At 54.1% G+C, this 18,081-nt stretch overlaps 6 protein-coding genes across 6 annotated transcripts; 1 reads left to right on the forward strand and 5 right to left on the reverse strand.

The window, feature by feature from the left end:
- Nucleotides 1–236: 236 nt before the first annotated feature.
- On the reverse strand, nucleotides 237–1,723 carry CABS01_16057 (acetyl-CoA acetyltransferase; the record flags this gene model as incomplete). The annotated part of the gene is made up of 4 exons (XM_060549389.1): nucleotides 237–664; nucleotides 727–1,303; nucleotides 1,374–1,554; nucleotides 1,659–1,723. The coding sequence occupies 4 exons, from the start codon at nucleotides 1,721–1,723 to the stop codon at nucleotides 237–239; spliced, it is 1,251 nt and encodes a 416-aa protein (XP_060390245.1).
- A 1,065-nt stretch (nucleotides 1,724–2,788) lies between these two features.
- On the reverse strand, nucleotides 2,789–3,812 carry CABS01_16058 (uncharacterized protein; the record flags this gene model as incomplete). The annotated part of the gene is made up of 2 exons (XM_060549390.1): nucleotides 2,789–3,140; nucleotides 3,202–3,812. The coding sequence occupies 2 exons, from the start codon at nucleotides 3,810–3,812 to the stop codon at nucleotides 2,789–2,791; spliced, it is 963 nt and encodes a 320-aa protein (XP_060390246.1).
- A 2,555-nt stretch (nucleotides 3,813–6,367) lies between these two features.
- CABS01_16059 (uncharacterized protein) lies at nucleotides 6,368–10,000 on the forward strand (the record flags this gene model as incomplete). The annotated part of the gene is made up of 2 exons (XM_060549391.1): nucleotides 6,368–9,467; nucleotides 9,714–10,000. 2 exons carry the CDS (start codon nucleotides 6,368–6,370, stop codon nucleotides 9,998–10,000), a joined length of 3,387 nt encoding a protein of 1,128 aa, XP_060390247.1.
- A 1,936-nt stretch (nucleotides 10,001–11,936) lies between these two features.
- CABS01_16060 (uncharacterized protein) lies at nucleotides 11,937–12,401 on the reverse strand (the record flags this gene model as incomplete). Its single annotated transcript, XM_060549392.1, has 2 exons — nucleotides 11,937–12,314; nucleotides 12,378–12,401. The coding sequence occupies 2 exons, from the start codon at nucleotides 12,399–12,401 to the stop codon at nucleotides 11,937–11,939; spliced, it is 402 nt and encodes a 133-aa protein (XP_060390248.1).
- A 536-nt stretch (nucleotides 12,402–12,937) lies between these two features.
- CABS01_16061 (uncharacterized protein) lies at nucleotides 12,938–15,391 on the reverse strand (the record flags this gene model as incomplete). The annotated part of the gene is made up of 3 exons (XM_060549393.1): nucleotides 12,938–14,901; nucleotides 15,030–15,213; nucleotides 15,347–15,391. 3 exons carry the CDS (start codon nucleotides 15,389–15,391, stop codon nucleotides 12,938–12,940), a joined length of 2,193 nt encoding a protein of 730 aa, XP_060390249.1.
- A 1,143-nt stretch (nucleotides 15,392–16,534) lies between these two features.
- CABS01_16062 (uncharacterized protein) lies at nucleotides 16,535–16,723 on the reverse strand (the record flags this gene model as incomplete). Its single annotated transcript, XM_060549394.1, has 1 exon — nucleotides 16,535–16,723. The coding sequence occupies one exon, from the start codon at nucleotides 16,721–16,723 to the stop codon at nucleotides 16,535–16,537; it is 189 nt and encodes a 62-aa protein (XP_060390250.1).
- Between the last annotated feature and the right edge of the window lie 1,358 nt (nucleotides 16,724–18,081).

An 18,081-nucleotide genomic window follows, 5' to 3' on the forward strand; every position in this document is an offset into this window, starting at 1 on the left:
TAGCCTGATTCTGAAGTGATGTGTATGTTTCACTGACGTGTTGAACATGGCCTATTCAACTGGGCCTCATACTGTTGTTTGCATTCAAATTTACCACAGCTCCTCACCAAGATCTTTCAAACTTGTGCCATGACATTAACCAATACCCGTAAACTCGGGGGCGCAGTGATCGTACAATCATTCACATTCTTGATGCTTATTTCCAACAACTATCAACGAACTTCCCGCGTTCTGCTTTACGCAGCCTCATTGACAAACAAACCAGCCATACCCTGTCCCGTACCAATACACATGCTCGTCAACAGAATCTTCTTCTTTGTCCTGCGCAGCTCGCTCAGACCAGTAACAATCTGTCTCGCGCCCGTGGCGCCGAGCGGGTGGCCGAGGGCGACGGCACCTCCGCGGGGGTTCATCTTGGCCCAATCGAGAGCGAGCTTGTCACGGCAGTAGACGGCCATGCTGGAGAAGGCCTCGTTGATCTCGACGACGTCAATGTCGGCGAGGGAGAGGTTGTGCTGGGCGAGCAGCTTGGGGATGGCGACGGACGGGCCGATGCCCATGATGCGCGGGGCCAGGCCGGCGACGGTGGAGCCGACGTACTTGGCGATGATGGGCTGGCCGAGCTTGATGGCCGTGGAGCGCTTCATCAGGAGGACGGCGGCGGCTGAGTAAAAGGATTAGCACGCTTGTAAACATGGATTGTTTCACCAGTAGATGTGGACTCACCTCCGTCAGTGACCTGGCTGGCGTTGCCTCCGGTGGTGGTGGGACCCCACTGCGGGAACGCGGAGCGAATCTTGCCCAGGCTCTCGGCCGTCGTTCCAGGGCGGATGCCCTCGTCGCGGGTAAGAGTAACCTCCTTAACGTCGCCGTCGGGGCCGACAAGCTTTGTCTTGATGGGCACAATCTCGTCGTCGAACCAGCCGGCGTTCTGCGCCCTCTCGGCCCTCTGGAAACTCTCGGCGGCGTACTTGTCGAGCTCCTCGCGGCTGAGGTTGAAGTCGCGCGAGACGTTCTCCGAGGTCCAGCCCATGGGCTGCATGCAGTCGGCCGACTCCTGGGACTGGGAGACGACGGCCTCGTCAAAGGGCTGGTCGAGGGCATCACCGCCAATGGTCATTTGTTCGGCGCCCATGCCGATGCCAACCTCGATGGAGCCGTTGCTGATGGCGTGGGCGATGTCGGCGGTGGCCTTGAGGCCTGAGGAGCAGAAGCGGTTTACGGAGGAGGCGCCGGCGGTGTTGGGGAAGCCTGCTGCCAGGGCGGCGGCGCGGAGCTTGTAGGCGGCCTTGCCATCGGAGACCTGTAACGATCACAAGAGTCAGCGGTTTGTCTGTTTGGGAAACGGGGAGACTGTTTGTGTGGCTACGCACATTTCCCATGCAGATATCCTCGACCAGGGCGGGGTCAATGTTTGACCGTTCGCGGACCTCCTTGAGGAGGGCGTACACCATGTACTCGAGGGTCGTGTCCTTGAAGCCGCCCTTCTTGGCCTTGGCCAAAGGCGTGCGGACGGCTAACGTAATGACGATATCATCGGGGTTCTTGGAGGTGCTGTGAGGGGAAGCAATGTCAGCTGTTTGGTTCGTCCGCTGTAGGTGGTGATGCTCCGAATCGGAGACACGCAATCACATGTCCGCAAAAAGGACCGTACGTACATCTGGTTGAGGGCGCTACCTGGTGCAAGGTGCTTCACGATGGATCCGATTCTCTCGAGAGCCATAATGTCTGATGATATTGTGGAGGTATTACGACGACGGCTTGGCTGTTTTTTCTCTTCAAGGAGCAATGGAAGAACGAGGACAGAGAAGAAGTAAAGTGAAGAGGAAAATAAGCTCGAGAGTTTGGTCGACAGTTATTGAAAGGAGGGGGGGGCCAAGCAACGTCAAGTAGTCAAGTAGACATGGTTCATGACGGCTTAGCTGCCGGCAATCGTGTCGGGGCTCGGGTCTTTCCCCAGGCGTTGAGTTCCAGCCCAGACCAGTGGCTGTGGGGGAGTCAATTGGACCGAGGCATCTCGGCCACAGAGCCGGCCAGTAGGAGTTGAGGACCCGAGTGATGGGGGTCCCCATGGAGTCTGGGGTGCAGTAGCGCGGAGGATATCTTCTGTTAGCCAGCCGCGTTCTCTTGCGCGATTTTAACTAACACCCAGTAACACTTTTCGCCGAGGTCATTCTCTCTCAGAAATGCCGTCCGCCGGCTACGTCTTGCTGCCATCGCATCGCAGCGAACCCCGGTCCTACCGACCTGACAAACTACTGCCGTTGAATTTGCTGACCAACACTGCCTTTTTATCAGATGACACTTGGTTCGACTTTGAGTTCGTGACCATGTTCTGTATCAAAGTCAAACCCCACGGCTCACCCTGCTAATGCCGACTTTAACCCGAGGATACCATCGATGTAAGGTATGGAAGGTATCGTAATCAACAACACCGCTTTCACCTTGGTCCAGTTCAATATACATAGTGCAGATTTTGTTAACGTCGTCAGATATATTCGTTCTATGGACATGTCCAAAATGTCTTCTGGGCTCAAGGCGACATCTTTTCGCCGCTCTTTGTCCCTCTAATCCGCGTTCTATAACTTGATGAGAGAAAAGAAACCTTACAAATATGTGGAAAAAAGATGACTAGAAGGTATTATCCTAGCTCCGTATATGCGATGAATATGTTCCTGGGGGTAGTATATATCCCTGCCCTACATCGTATAAGATCATGATGACATCGTCATGAGAACCCTCACGTCTCGTGTTGGGGAGGACCAAATCTACATGTTGCCGGTTTGAATCATGAGGCGAAAATGAAGACGGCACCGAGGATAGTGGCCGCCATCGCAGTAAGCACCGGTGCGCCTCCACGAACGGCGGCGCTACTGTCACCGGACGTCGGCTTCACGCCCGTGGCACTCTTGCCGAGGTACCATGAGCCAATGTCTGTCAACTTGCCGTCGTTGTTCAAAAACGAGGCGTTGGGGCCAACGTTGCTCGTCTTGGAGCGGAAAGCACCAAAGTACGTGTACCGCTCAATGTAGTCGATACGGTCAAAGTACTCTGCGCTCATGTTGTAAAAGTCCTGGGTCGCGGAGAGTTCCTGGTTGGCGTAGGCATACTCGGTAATCCAGATCTTGGTGTCGGGGAACCTAGGCAAGTGTTAGTTATCTGAGGGACAGCGCACAGCATGAGAAATGAGTGACAACATACGCTGCAACACGTTCGCCAATGTGACTCGCCAGGCCTCCGAAGTTGTCGTACCAATGTACGGGGAGGAAGTCGTATGTGCAGTTCTTGGTCTCTCCGTCGGTGCTAATGAGCGCGGAGCAGTTGCCCAGGAACTGCTTCAACCAGGGCAAACCGCCCGGAGCGCCGGTGCAGGCGGGAAGACCGACCTTGACGCCGAGCTCTTGAAGGGGAATGAAGTTGGCAACCCAGGCCTTGGCGGCGATAGAAGGGGCAACATCACTGCCGCCATAGGATGAGGGACCATCAGGTTCATTGAAGCCTAGGGCGTGGGTGATGTTGATGCCTTTGTCTTTGATCAAGCTCGTCACACTCTTAAGGAATGTCGTGTCTTGGGGGTTCGATGAGACACCCCACATCATGGGGACGAACTCGAACTCGGCCTGAGTCTTGCCCGAGAAGGCCGGGCTTGGGATTTCCTGGTAATTGTAATACCATGTCAGATCGGAACCTGATTGAACCCATACTTGATTGTCCTGAGGCCAATTGGAATTCGGAGTGAAGACGAGACCGCGTTTCGAGGAGGATGTTGCTGCCACGAGGGGCAGCAGGGCGAGGAGGAATGTGGAGAGCATGGTGGGCGGGTTCAAGGTTGAGGCTCTCGAGTGGGTGAGACCCGGTTGAACAGCGACTGGGGGCCGGGCGGTTCGGGTCGAATGGATTTGGGTGGCCCTTGGAGGCAAAAGCGACGACGGGTATCGCAGGGGGTGTCGTTTGCTATTTCGAGTGTGCTGGGCCCTGGATTGACGACGGTACTCGAGTATCGATTTGGTTTGCAAAGTTGGACAATAGGAGCAATCTTGATTCCTGCGTTTCGTCTTTGTCGAGGACTGTGTATTCCGAATGAGCGAGCGTGGAGAGTGGCAGAATTACGGTAGGGATATTCCGATTGTGATGGATGCAGGGCTGTCGGCGGGCAAGACTTGGAAAAACGAGTGACAATGGATGGTTTAAACACCAAAAACCCTCCTCAAAGAAACGACGTGGTAAGCACTGGACAACAAATGCAGGAGGCGGAGCTGAAAAAAAGACAAAGTCTGAAAGAGACGGCAGCTCGGAGGGAGGAGGGGGAAGAAGAAGAACAAGAAGAGAAAACAGGAATGAAAAATCCCATGCTGGCGGTGCCGGCGTTGGCGTTGGCGTTTACTGGTTTGGCGTTGCCGCTGGCGTTTGGCGTTGGGACTGGCGCAGGCACTGGTGCGTTCTGTACGTCAGTAGCGTGTCTTGGGTGTCTTTGCGCGATAAGGGTCATCTTCAGCTCGTCCAAGTACAGAGTAAGGTACCTTGATCTGGAGAGGATTATCTCACCGGGCTGTACTGTATGTACAAGTAGACGGAGCTGCGGATGCGTCGGTGGGAGTGGAGGGAATGCAAAGAGGCAATATTACCACCCACCTGCCGCCCAAGCTGAGGTGGTCGAGCTACTGCGGCGCCCGGGCTGGGCTGGGCCGATTGCTGATAGTAATGAGGGTTGATGCCTTTGTCCATTGGTCTTGGCCAAACGTCCACCCAATGGCGCGTCCAGAGCTGACCTTGCCCCTGGATTCTGGGCATGGCCGTGTAACTGCCCGGTGTATGAATAGGTACTTGTGTCCGTACTGTACCTTAGACTGTAGCTGACTGTCATTCATCGGGCAAGTTGGCATCCCATGCATTTCAACAATATTCATGGTGGCATCCCCTGTGGACGTGTTCTTTGCGGAACGTTCTCGGGGTTCTTGCTTCTTCCACGCAGTTGCCTATCACGACCGACCTTTCATTGTACGTAGTACCTTACTGGTACCTTGGTCAAGTAAGGTAAGTAGGTACTCCGTACTTTATTGACATTAAAACGGGAAGCAACGAAACAAAGAAAGTCAGGACTTAGGCGAGGAAGGAAAACAAAAAGAAAAAAGGAAGGACCCTCCTTCCCAGTGGTCCCCTGGCGTTCCTGACCTTCTTGGGTCTTAGCTCCTGCCCTCGTGGAAATACGACGTGGGACGGTGGGCCCGGCCAGATGGCTCCTGCGCGCCCAGCGCCACTCATTACACAGGGCGCTAGTCCTTGTTGGTGCGCACAGCTATGGGTCTTGTCCATCCGAAGACCCGTAGCTCTAACTGAATCAAGCATGGTCCTCCCTTGCCTTCCCGGATCCGGCACCCGTCGGCCTGCAAAATGCCACGGGAAATCTCCTTGACAGTCACGATTGACACCTTCACCTTTCCTCAACATGTAGGTAGCGACTTGCCAGAACTTGCTGCCCACCAACAGCCGCGCTATTGACGGCTAACTCAGGAACCACACAGTAGCTACCTTATCATAAATTCATAGCAGCGTGTACCTGATCGTATGCTCCATCAGAACAATGATGCAAGCCTTCCTAAACCGAGCCTTGACTTCTCCGAAAACCTACCACGACTACCTACCCCTCCACAACCACATTCTCACCACCGTTGTCGTTTTCCATCGCACTTCATCCCATTTCATACAGCTGTATGGATGTCTGAAGCCATCAACCCAACTTGACATTTCTACCCCTCCAATTACGCTCCCCGCTCGTCCAGTATGCCAATTGGGCTAAACCACGCCCTTCCAACTTCCCTTTTCTCCAAATCCTGAGCTACGACGCTCTTCCATTACAAAATTCTTTCGGGAATCCGTTGGAGGGGAACTGATCCCAAGCACAATTATCCTACTCCTATCAAGCTCGAAACCGCTTCTCCTTCTCGTCAATCTGTCAAGATGACAGAAATAATCACCTTGTCACTCACCAACACATCCTCCCCTCTCCCTTCGTTGCTTTGTTAGCTCATCGGATTGTTGTGTCGGCCAACAAGAGAAGTCTCTTTCATCATGCTTTCTCCAACAATGTCATTGAAACTGAGCGCCTTTCCCTGTCCTCGTGGTTTCAGCAACTTTCTCTAGGCCCTGCCATCGTGGCAACTCGTTTATTTCAACCTGCCTCATCAACAGAGTACTTGAGCCATGTCTCGCCCTTCATTGTCTGTGTATCCCGCTGCTACTGGCATCCTCAATCCTCACTACTAGCCACTCTGTACGACGCTGGCTATCTCTGCACCTTTCTATCAGCCTTTCAGCACGCATCCACTCCGATTCTTTTACCCGTCTTGTCCGTATTTCTAGATTCGCTATGCAAGAATTATCGCAGGATGCCTATGACGAATCAGAGCAATATCTGGACAAGGTCTACTCGTCTCTCAACTGGCTGCCAGATGGCCCATGGAGCACTCAAGAAAAACAACCCAAACAAAAACTAAGAGATATCGGATTTCGAGGCCCGATTGAGGAATCAGATGCAACCAATGAGTTCGTCTCCACAGAGCTGATAAACCAAGGAGACGCTCGGGAATTCGAGTTTCAGGTGATTCGAGCTCTCTCCAAGTCATACGCAGCATTCAGGCGCCTCCGCGGGAAGGTCAACGTGGAAGTTATCACGAACCTCCTCGAGGACGACCCATTCCTGCCCCGCGACGAGCTCTTAACACTTGTCAATGGGGCGTATAAAGCTGCCCTTACTAGTCATCCCGAATTGAATGCATTTGGCACACACGAAGAGCTTCCGCGTAATTACAGTGCCGACTTGGAGGAATACTATAGGCTCTTCAAAGACATCGAAACTCGTGCATGCGAGAATGGAGGCGCTCAAATCTCGTTCAAGAACGTCATCTACAGAGACGATCCGACCAACGACACGCAACGGGCCTACAGGGCCTTCTTACTATCCTGGATGAACCAATCCGATCTCAGCAATCCCAAGCTTCTGGCACATCTCATCATAAACCGAATGAATTGCGACCCCAGTGCCTTTACATTCGCAGACTGGGAAGCACTGCATCTTGGTCGAGCTAGCAAGTTGTTCCTGCCCAAATTTGTGGACAATCGATTCATTGGGATCCTCACTCCAGATGATGTCCAGATGGGCAAACAGATGGGACTGAAGCGAAGCGCCCCCTACTTTTTCATCGTGGACGACTTCATTCTGATATGCCATACTGACCAAAGAGACCCTGACCAAGACTGGATGTTTGAACATCTACGCAAGAGTGGTCGCCTCTTTGCCTGGGCCGATGGCATCCATCTCCTCCATACCCAAGCCCTGCTTTACCGAATCCTCTACAGTGTCACCAAAGCAATAGCAATCAAAAGCGGCCAACCAAGGGAAGAAGTAGGCGCTGGTACGGTCGACAATGACCGAGTCGATGCCTGGACAAAAGCACACCGTTCAGAAAGGATCTTCTACTTCGAAAATGAGGGAATAGTCGAATATGGGCTGTACATGCCACCGGCCTCTCTCAACCGGAAATGGCTTGATGAATTCGAGACGAAGTTTACACAGCAACTACAATGGTCAAAAGATCATTTGAGGAGCCTTTGGCTTGATCCATTCTATTTCCAGCAATGCGTCGATGAGCAATTTCAGCAGCACTACGGACACGTATCCGAGCAACCCCAGACCTCCGTCCACCATGTTCCGAAGAAAGCAGCAATGGCGGTGTCATACCAGGGCGAACTTCCTCATTTTTTGGCACGCGACATTGACGCAAAGAAGAGTCTGATCAATGACATCATCAGACGCGTCGTTCAGTGGGCTCTATACGAAGTCGAAATGTGGCAATGCCTGGTCAGCAAAATCGATGCCTTGTGGAACCTTGCTCGTGCCAGCGGAGTTAACCTTTGGTGCTCAGAAGGTTCCCAGCGTCTAGAAATACCAGACGATCAACCTAAAGTGAAGGAGGCCTGGGTCGACTTGGGCTTCCATGCACGTTGGTTTGTGGAGCGTCGAATAAACCACGTTGTCGGCCATGGCGGCTTGTTTGCCAGCGAAACAACCCGGCATCTCTTTCGTCGAGATACTGGCTGGCCGAATTTGCAAGTAGTCAAGGATGATTGGGACCTACCCAAGCAGTATGCCGGTACCAAGATAGACTTCACTGTAAGGAACCGCGAGTCGGCAACGCACGGAGACGCAATGGACATTGACAATAACGACATGAACGAACCTAATATCGAAATGTTGGATAGTCCAACCTGGTGGTCAATCAAGAATGTCCACACCGGACTTGCGAGCAACTTCAACATTGGGACCATTGGTTTACCGAAGCTCATCCGGGCCTTGCGCACGAAGCTTTATGAGCGACACACAGCACTCGGGGCTCAGACGACAGTCACAAGAGACTATGAAGCTATACACTTGACGGGCCTACTCTGCCATCACATGCAACTTGTACATCCATTCGGACAAGATCTCCTGGATGCCAAAGGTCGCAGCACGCGGCGCCGTGAAAGTCCAGTAGGCCCCTTTCTCATTGGTTTTGACGACGTGCCATTCGAGGATCTTGTGCAAGAGGAGACGCTGAGATACACACAATGGTTGCTCGGGGTCGTCTACAAACCGCATGGAGACAAAGACTACGGCCGGCATTCGTTGCTAGCCCAGTTGTGGGTGAAGAGCTTTTGGCAAGAACTCTGCAGCGGGCTTGTAAAGTCGACCAAAGAGTTAGAGTGGGAGGACTCAGAGGAGTCGAAGGAGTCGAAGGGTTCGAAGGAGTTCAAGAAGTCAAAGAAGAAAACGGGCCCTGCGGGCGGTGGTAGGGGTGGCGGCGGTATCGTGAGGCACGGGAGTAAGAGGAGCAAAGTCAGCAAAAATGCCGCGACGCCAAGGTATTGTCGACCAGCCGGTGTTCAACGATATCTCGCTGCCGAACCCCCTGGCAAAGTCGACTTGGAACTGAAACGGCCTTGGTACGATTGCAAGAAGATCTGCGGAGAGATTATGACCGTCGCGCCCCCGGACCACTGCGAACCTTCCCATTGGGACTCTCGTCTACCCAAGCTCGTAGTGGTGTCGACTCCTGAGGATAAAGAGGCAGAAAACAAGGACGAGACGGACAAGGTCACGATAAGCAGGTCAGTTTGGTCGACCATAGAAAGTATTTGGAACCACGGTGAAGGGTCCGTCGTCAAGAGGAACGTGTTTGAGCTCTTTAGCGCGTTCAACTTTTCCCGCCAGACCCAGGAGGGATCTCGCGAGAAGTTCAGCTGGACGCCCCATTCCGCGTTCCCGGAACCGGCTGGAGCGAACGGGGAGCCCGAAGCGGCAAGTATCACGATTCACTTGCCGCACGGTGCCAACGCAAACATGAGAAACCAACAGCTTCGGTGGCTTCGAGAGGCATTCGCCAATATGGGCATCACGGAAGATACTATCAAGAAGTACTACTATTGCCAAGGTAAATTTGCAGCTATGCGGTTTGGAATATGAACAAGGGAAAGAGAGGGCGAAATCCAAGGCGTCGTGCCATGGGAACTTTGGATATCTTGAGTTTTATGAGTTACCTCGCGCATGGGGGTAGACTAACGATGGAGTATTTGTTTTTCGCCCAAGACTGACGTCCTCTCAATTTTGCTACTGTTTGATACTGTCATGTTAAATCTATCGAATTCCCTCCCAAGACAAGCCTCTCGTGCATCACCAGGTGACGGACGGCCCTTGCCTTTGTTGCAAACTTTGACTATCCCGATCCCATCCCATCAGTACGGTGGACCTCAAACCACCCTCGCCGGCCCCTCAGTCGTCGCACCACCAGACCGGCCCAACTCGTTCCCAACATCTCTGTTATCCTCCCCCCGTCCCCGCCGCAGAATCACCGCCAACGCTGCCCCGTACGGCGGTGGTACTCCGTCCTCTGCGCGGTCCCAGATCGACGGGCACGAGGACGCGCCGCTTGACGAAGCGCATGTACAGGAGGAAGCAGAAGAATAGGAATGCAACGACCATGCAGAAGGTAAGGATGCCTACCAGGGCGTTTACGCTCGAGTCGCTTGCCATTTTCGTGTGGTTTTGTTGGAGCTTGTGATGCCGATGAAGATGTTAGTTTCAACGTCTGAGGGCCTTGATAGCACTGGTTGAGTGGTGGATGTTTCGATGGTGAGTTTCATGGCCAGTTGATAGTCGCCTTCTTTTATACAAGTCGAGGTGGTCTCGTTAGGTTACGTTCATCACGGCCAAAGGCGCTTGCTTTGATCGGTGGAAGTAGTGAATCATACTACATCACACGGCGAGGAGTAAGGACCGACTTTCTTAAAGATGTCAAGCGATTATGATTATCAGGAGACTATCCCATATGTGACAATACCGAAAACCCAGATCCCGAAGCCATCAAAAGCAAAGCGAAGGGTATAATGCTATGTGCAGCCCACCAGAATGTTGTATCCCCGTTACCTGATTCCCCGAGAACCGACCTGTCCCGGTCTGTACCATACCAAAGACACCTGTGAAACCCGTGTATTCTCCGTCGCCCTGTCCGCACATTGTCCGTTCCAATTCCCTCCTCCTCTTCGACCGTCTTCTAGAAAGTCTTACATGATTTGACTGGCCCCAGTCCAAGTTCTCCCCCGTTCTATCCCAACCCCTTTCCCCTTCGCGCCAGTAAAGATAAATGCATAGATAATATGAGATGTATGGAAGGTAGAGAGAGAGAAGGAGAAGGAGAAAGATAATGAAAGCGTTGTATAGGATATGTTGGGTGTTGTGTTGTGCTGTGTTCTGTGGGGGAGGGTTCAGAGCAAGGAGTGTCGTTGCAGCGCGAGTGATGTGATTGTAGCGATGTGGAGGTGATTGTCGTGTATGGTTGAGATTGCCGAGACGTGGTCCAGATAAGCGACGTCAGGTGCCCCGGCAGGCCGCGTGAATGTTGCTAGCCAAAGACCGAGGGGGTTTGAAGAGGCGGAAAAAGTCGTATTGGTTATAATGCCGAGTCGTTGGTGGGGTAGTAGTGGGCGGTCCTCTATGGGGGAAAGATGAGCGAAATGCAACCGAGTCTATCACCAAACGAGCCGTAGACAAACACCGTTGTATCCTTTCTATGTGGGCAGTGGGCAGCTCGAACTGCAGTCATTTCCTGAAACAAGTATGAGAGTGTCTCGGGCAAGGAGGCAGACAGATTGGTGGTGTGGGAAATCGACGCCAAGGTGGTGAGCCAGCCCCAGGCCGCGAGAGTACGCGTCGTTGGCAGCGTCGCGGTCGGAGTTGCATCAGTCCGCGCCCCCGTCTTTGCCGATCTTGGGGTCAGTAGCGAAAGTGCGCAGTGGAGGGTCGGACGGGCTGCGTGGAAATAAACTCAGCCGCGCCACCCGCGTTTGCGAAGCGAGTCGAGCGCCAAGGCATGTCATGAATGCTGTGACGATGGGGGCTGCTACTGATCTTGGCCCGGGAAACAGATATCCTGGCCAGGAATATGCTTCCTTGTCTTTTTCGTGACAGATGAGCCGGCTCGTTCTTGGTCGTCGATTTAGGGGCGCTTGCTTAGACTTGGAGGCCATGTGAATGGCTCGGGTGAGCCCTTGAAACCCATGTATGGAACACGGGAACGCCAATGCACGACCGAAGAGGCCCGGCGGGAAGGCAAGCGAGTGGTCGAAGACAAGCCGGTTGAAAGACGGGTCTGGAGAAGACAGAGTAGTGTCTGGCATTTTGGAGCAGGCGGATAAGGCGCGGTGTCGTTCGGTAGCTCCTTGACGCAGATGATGTACGTCATGCAGGCCGGACGGATACAGGCGACCCCTCCAAGAGACGATCACCAGATACACCCCCAACCCATCATGCACCAAGGAAAGAGCTACTGATTGGCGACGTTGATGGTCGAGGCTCGGATCCGTTATCGAAGTGCAGGCGGACAAACGCGGCGGTGATAGGTGGTCTAGAATCGTCCCGTCATGGATGATAGACAAGAGTGTGACCAGAGAGGCAAAGTAGGCGCCGCTTGCCCCTGCACCGTTTGCACATCGTGACAATGCGGTGAAGGTCTAGAGAGGGGTTCATCCATACTGAAAGCTGTCGAAAAAGAGGGAAACATCGAAAGCTTCCCCGCCTCCCAGAGCATACATAGAGGCAGACTGAGAGAGAGAGACGGGGTGATAGGCTCCCAGCTGAGATGGCGAAGGAGGGGGGAGAGAGAGGGAGGGTTGAGGATGGTGCGTCGGAGGAAAAGTGGCTCGTAATCCCCAAGGTCGATGCCGGGGAGTGGAGCTGGCGGTGCCGGTCGCTGAGCGGGGCAGAGGTGATTCGCCGACTCCATCTAAATCGGGAAAAGTGGATTCGATTCCGGAAGCCTCCATTGGTCTGCGCCACAGCAGCTGACAGCACCTCCAGGGTCTCCACCCATCCACACCAAAAGTCCTACTCGGTAGTAGTGTAGATGCTCATGCTCATGCTCAAGCACCGCACTACTCCCAGTGACAGTCAACCCGGGACCAAGACGAGGAGTGCGACGGGCAGATGCAAGTGTGTGACCGGGGGGGGAATAAACCCGTGGACCCCTACACCACACCTCCATCTTCCTCGTGCAGCCTGTCCAAAGCCGCAGCCTGGCCATCCCCAATCAAGTCAACGACGTACGACTTGCTCTCCGACGACATCTCTTGATGCTTCCCTTCCCTTTGTCCAGCCCTGCTCTTGTTCCCGTGTTTCGCTCACGCGGTTGCCCTGTGTCTCCAAACCCCTCCCGTACCCCTCGACCCTGGTCCCAAAGTAGTGACTCACTCCATCAATTCTTGACCAGACTTGATGTGTTGCTTCCGGGACATCACGCTTGTGCCTCACCAGACGCGAGGCACCTTGCCTCCTCGGCCAGGTCGTCGTCGCTCACCTGGCCCGCCGCCTGTCAGGCACCCTCGCTCCCACCTAGGCGCCTCCGCGGCGTCAAGCCCGTTGCGCCCCGTCCCCGTATCCGCCACCACCGTATACTTGGTGACTTGGGGTGTGGTGCGCAGTCATGGACTGATACTGCTCTGCATAGGTAGTTGGTGCATGCATCGCTGGTATCGTAGGATCCCACCGTCCAGGGGCTGAAGGCGGTGTATGCTGGTTTCCCAGCGGTGTCTGGAGCCCGCCGCCGTATGAATGGCTCGTCATCGACCGACTATCATAGCTGCTGACAGCTGGTAGAGGTGCAGCGAGACGTAGTCCAGATTGCCGCGGCGACACTGATGTGAGTGCGGGAGAAAGGTTGCGCGGTGGTCCTGTGGAATACGCAGGCCAGCTATGCGTGCTGCCGGTGATCGACCGCGGTGAGGTCAACCCTTCGTGGTGGTGGACTTGCGATGGAACGCCATAGGCACTGACATGGTCTGATGCAACAGTTGGGGCTGGCGGCGTCGGGAGCGGCGGGGGATACGCGTTGACCGGTGTGGGCGTCAAGAGGTGCGAGGCTGGAAGAGTCGATGAGGGGCTGGCGCTGTATTTGCCAATGATCTTCTTCAGCGCCGATTCCAAAATCTTCCACGGGAAAACTTTGACGTCCTTCTCAATGTTCCTCGGCTTCGGGTTCGGGAATCCCATGATGATCTTGAAGAATTCCTCCGAGTCGGCCTTGGCCTTGCTGACTGTCAAAGGCCTGAAGCCCTCGAGGTTGCGGCGGATGCGGTTCTTCTCCTCCACAGTGAACCTGGCTGGAGCAACGACAAGCTGTTCCAAGAGGTAGATAGTGTCCACAGACGTGACGTAACACTCGTTCTTCTCTGCCCACCAGATGCAGCTGATGCAGATACTGTTGGGTGGTCTCTCATTGACATTGACGGGTCGGAAGGTTGCCGTGAGCGTCGGTCCTGTCTGTTTCTTGCTGAACATGACGATGCGTCTTCGGTTGGACCACTCCTCGGGAGACCATTCGGTAGACATGGTATCGAGCTTGCCAACAATCTTTAGTTGAGCCTTGTTGGAATAAGATCCCCAGTGGTTGTAACCAGACTGCTGTCCGCCTCCCGGAGAGCTTGGGATCGAGCTGGTCCTGACAAGCAGAGGCATCGTGGCAGATGGCATCGGTAGCGGCGTCAAGCTAGGACGCGAGATCTGCGTGTGCGTGATGGGGGGGCCGGGCGTTCGTCCGTATGCCTGCCATCCGGCCATCGGCGGCCGCAACGGCGGGGGCACCGCTCGGGCGTAATGCTGCTCCGGGAACGAGTTGGTTCGGTAAGCACTGAGCATGTTGGTATTGTTGTTGTCTTGCGAGAATGAGTTTCCATAGGGAGACTGGGCAGGCTGTTGCGGAGCTGTTGCAAAGTCGTACGTATTTGTACTGGCTTCGTTGCCGAGCTGAGTGCTTGCTGACCTGGGGGACTGATGTTGCTGTTCAGGTGACTTTGACATCTTCCTCGTGATGTTGTCTGAGCTAGCACCTGGGCCTGCTTCGTGATATACAAATTGACCCGCTGCCGCCTTGAACACTTCTTCGCCGTTCTCTGTTTCAATCAGGACCAAAACTGGCACGTTTTCGCTGGCACAGCTGGTGACCACAAATGACGGTGCATCGGCCGAGACAATGAACATGTAGCCGTTGCTGTCCTGAGATTCTTTGGTGGGTTGTGCCTGCACCTTGTTCGCGCCGAAAACGAGGGAGTAGAAAGGCGCCACGGTGAGGAGATCGTATGGCGAGTTGATCTTGACCTGCACTTTGGTGCCCGCCATTCCAGAACTTGGTTGACATGATACCACCGATGGACCTACACTGACAGACATGTACGAGCCCACCGCACTGTTGGCGGCAAAAGCTTCCTGGTTCATCTGGGCTGCGGTGAGCTGGCCTGCACCGCCGTGCTGCGCAGGGTAGGCTTGCGCTCCATATTGCTGATACCCGGCATCCTGATACCCACGGGACGAATCATACCCTGCAAGACACACGTTCGTGTTAGCCATAGCACTCCAACTGGGTGTATTGCGCCAAAACGCTCATGGGAACCGAAAAGATCACACAAAGTCCATCAAGCTCGCCTTTACTACAGAGAAAAAAACGTACCGTGGATTGGGCCTGGCTGTTGCTTCCCGTAGTGGGACATGGGGAGGAGACCGCCCGGCGGGGAGTCGCCCCGAAGGTCTCCGTTGGCCCTTGCGACTGCCTCTTCGTACTTGAGAGTCACCGTTTCTGGCGAGTCAAGGCCTTCCTCGCCGATGATTATTGGCCTTTGCGGGTGGAAGTCGGGCTGTTCTCGGTGAGGTACCCCTCGTCAGCCTTACCGCGCTCTTCAAGATAGCACGAGGCGTTGTCGAGTGATGCGGCCAACAACGTCTCGGGGGTGGCTCAACTCCACGTTGAGATGGAAAGTTTTGACTCACCTCGAAATGCTTGTAGGAAGCACACTCAAACTTCGCAGCAGACATTCAAGCTGTAGAAGAGGGTGCACTTGGGAAAGGATGCGTGATCTGGTGTCGGGAAAATGCAAACCACTGTTTCGGGAGCAGTGTTGCAACGACAGGAAAAGAGACTATGGCCTTGTGGGACCGTCGAGGGACAAAGGGAGGAAGGGAGAGATATGTCTTGAGATTGCTGTGATTAGAGTCCGGGCGAGTTTTGTTGAACAGGGCAAGGACAAGTGCGAGGGAAGGGAGAATTCCTAGTAGAGGAACGTCAGTCTCAGGATATTCTCCCGGCAGGATTGGTTTGAGACACCGTACTCAGATATGTGGATGGCGTATCCGAGCTGGCTGGTGGCGCTAGGAATTTGAGAAGATCGGCTGCTGTAATTATTGTGGAGGTTTGACGCGACTGGAATCGAGGAGCGAGCTGTAGAGGTCGGGCCGGGTGATGATACCAGGTTGAGAAGAGCGAAGCAAGTTGGAGAAATGGAGAAAGCGGGAAGGCTGAGAAGATACCCAGGAGCGGCAATCTTAAACCAAGCTCAGCTCTTTGAGGGCAGATGTTGCGCGAAGTGAACTCAGACCGATGCACCTGTCATTGGTCGCCGTGGCGCTGGCAAACCGAAATCTCAGATCAAGTTTCGGGACGACCCAAGAATTCCAACGCGTTGGTAACCGACTGAAAGATGCCGTGCTGGGACTGTTCATTGGCACGCAAGTCAGCCTGAATGCTCCCAAGGTGGAGCGTTGATGCTCCTTCGCAAGAACTGCTGGCTGGGGACGGCAAGATGCAGCGAGCGGCATGCCGGCTTCTTGCTGGAGTTCGTGGCCATGCAACAGCTTGCAGGTAGAGGAAGGGATCACGTACTCAACCGTCTAGGCCGGGGTGTTCGCCAGTGTTGTGTCCAATCAGGGCTAGAGGTTGTTGACAAACAGACTGAATCCGTTGACTATGCCAGAGACGTGGAGCTGAACCGTGCTTCGTTCGTTGGTCCTGTAGGCCGATGGCGAACCTGTTCGCGAGAACAAGAGAGTTAGAAACAGGCGTCCTTTGAAGGAAACAAGCTCAAAGATGCTGCAGCACTCGTGCGTTTCTTCGGCGAGAAGAGCAGCAGGTTTGCGAGCGAGGTCCACCAAGCCAGAAGTGCCCGAATATCGGTTGTGAGGTTACTCACCGGGCATGAACGGGGTAGGCGAAGACAGAAATGGGGAAACTAGAAAGAGAGTAGGAGATGGGGAGTAAGAGGGAGAGACGAGACTGGGACTCAGAAAGTCAGACTCTGTCGCTGATTTTGTTGCGGGGGTGAAGGAGGTAGATGAGGAATGTTGACGAGGTACGGGGCAGTGGTGTTGCATTTCTCGCATGCCCAGGTCCGTCTGATGGAGAGAGAGATAGCAAAGCCAGTCTGTCTCCCTGCAGGCCAGGTACGGTACGTGTGTTATGAGTGTTGAAGGGAAGACGACGACGACGAGTCTGTGGCGACAGAGAGGTTCGGCCGGACAGATCCACACGGGAGGGAACAGGGACCTTGGGAAGATGGATATTGCTTTTGGTCTGCTTGCCGCACTAACAGGAAGCTCACGTACCAATAGCTCCGTCTTGGGGATCCCGACTACCCTCCCTTACAGTAGTACCCCTCGTCGTTTCTTTTGGAAGAGGGCTCTGCGTCCTTCCCTAGCCAGTGGAGATAATCTGGTCCACGAGTAGCTTTTGGCGGAGGAGGAAGAAGCGGGCAAGGAGGGACTCAAGACCGGGTGGCATTTGTGGGGATGAGGGGAGGGGGGTGTGTATGGTAAGGGTACCTAGGTATCCGTACAGGAAGCAACCTGAACGTGGTTATGGATTCTTGTAGAGGACTGGCAAGGCTGGGCAGGGATAGGGACCACCGTTGGAGATGCGAGGTTCCAGTTGTCTTATGAGCAACAAGGTCTCATTCATCTGAAGAGAAAAGGGTGGGGAGCAGGAGTCAGTTGTTCATTGAGGAAGGGTGTTGCGCGTGTTTGAGTGGCTGTAGGTATTCGTGGATGGTGATGATGATGTATAGGAACCGCTTCAGCTGGCAAGAGTTGGCATGCAGTTGGGAGGAGAGACTTGCTTCATAGAGAATTTGGGGGTGTGGCAAGGGAATAAGGCTGTCGCTCAAGTTGGTGAATGAACTGCCCTTTTCTTGCTACCCAGACACCGTGGATAGGTAGCGTGGTAGCTTAACCAACTTGTAGCCCAAAGGCAAGACACGGGGCTGTAGTGTCAAAAGTGAGAAGCAAAAGAAGAGCGAAAGGTCTCTCATGCAGGGAGACTGAAGGGGAGAGACCGTTCGTAATAGGGAAAGAAGGAAACGGCCGTTGCAGGAAGAAGAAGGGGAATGACAAATGACAGGGAACATCGGGAAGCTCAGGGCGAGGGGCCTGGATCCATAGATGGGTAAGAAGAGGGCAGAAAAAGAGAGAAAGACTGAGATTGAGGACAGGAAAAAGGAATTATGGAGGGGACTTACTCGTCAAGATCGACCGTGATGAGCGGCAGCGCAGGAGAGGCAGTACCAGGGGATTGCTAGGTAAGTAAGGTACCTTACGTACAGATGATGTACAGCACAACCAAAAGACTCGCAAGAACAGGTGTTTCTATCCGCAGAGAGGTTTTGCGGTGTTGGCAGGCTTGGCGGGAAACATATAAGCAGTGAGGCGATCACCGCTTGTCACTTGTTGCTCGCGAT

This window comes from Colletotrichum abscissum (genome assembly GCF_030869225.1).
Source record: "Colletotrichum abscissum strain IMI 504890 chromosome Unknown Scaffold_80.1, whole genome shotgun sequence".
NCBI lineage: Eukaryota > Fungi > Ascomycota > Sordariomycetes > Glomerellales > Glomerellaceae > Colletotrichum > Colletotrichum abscissum.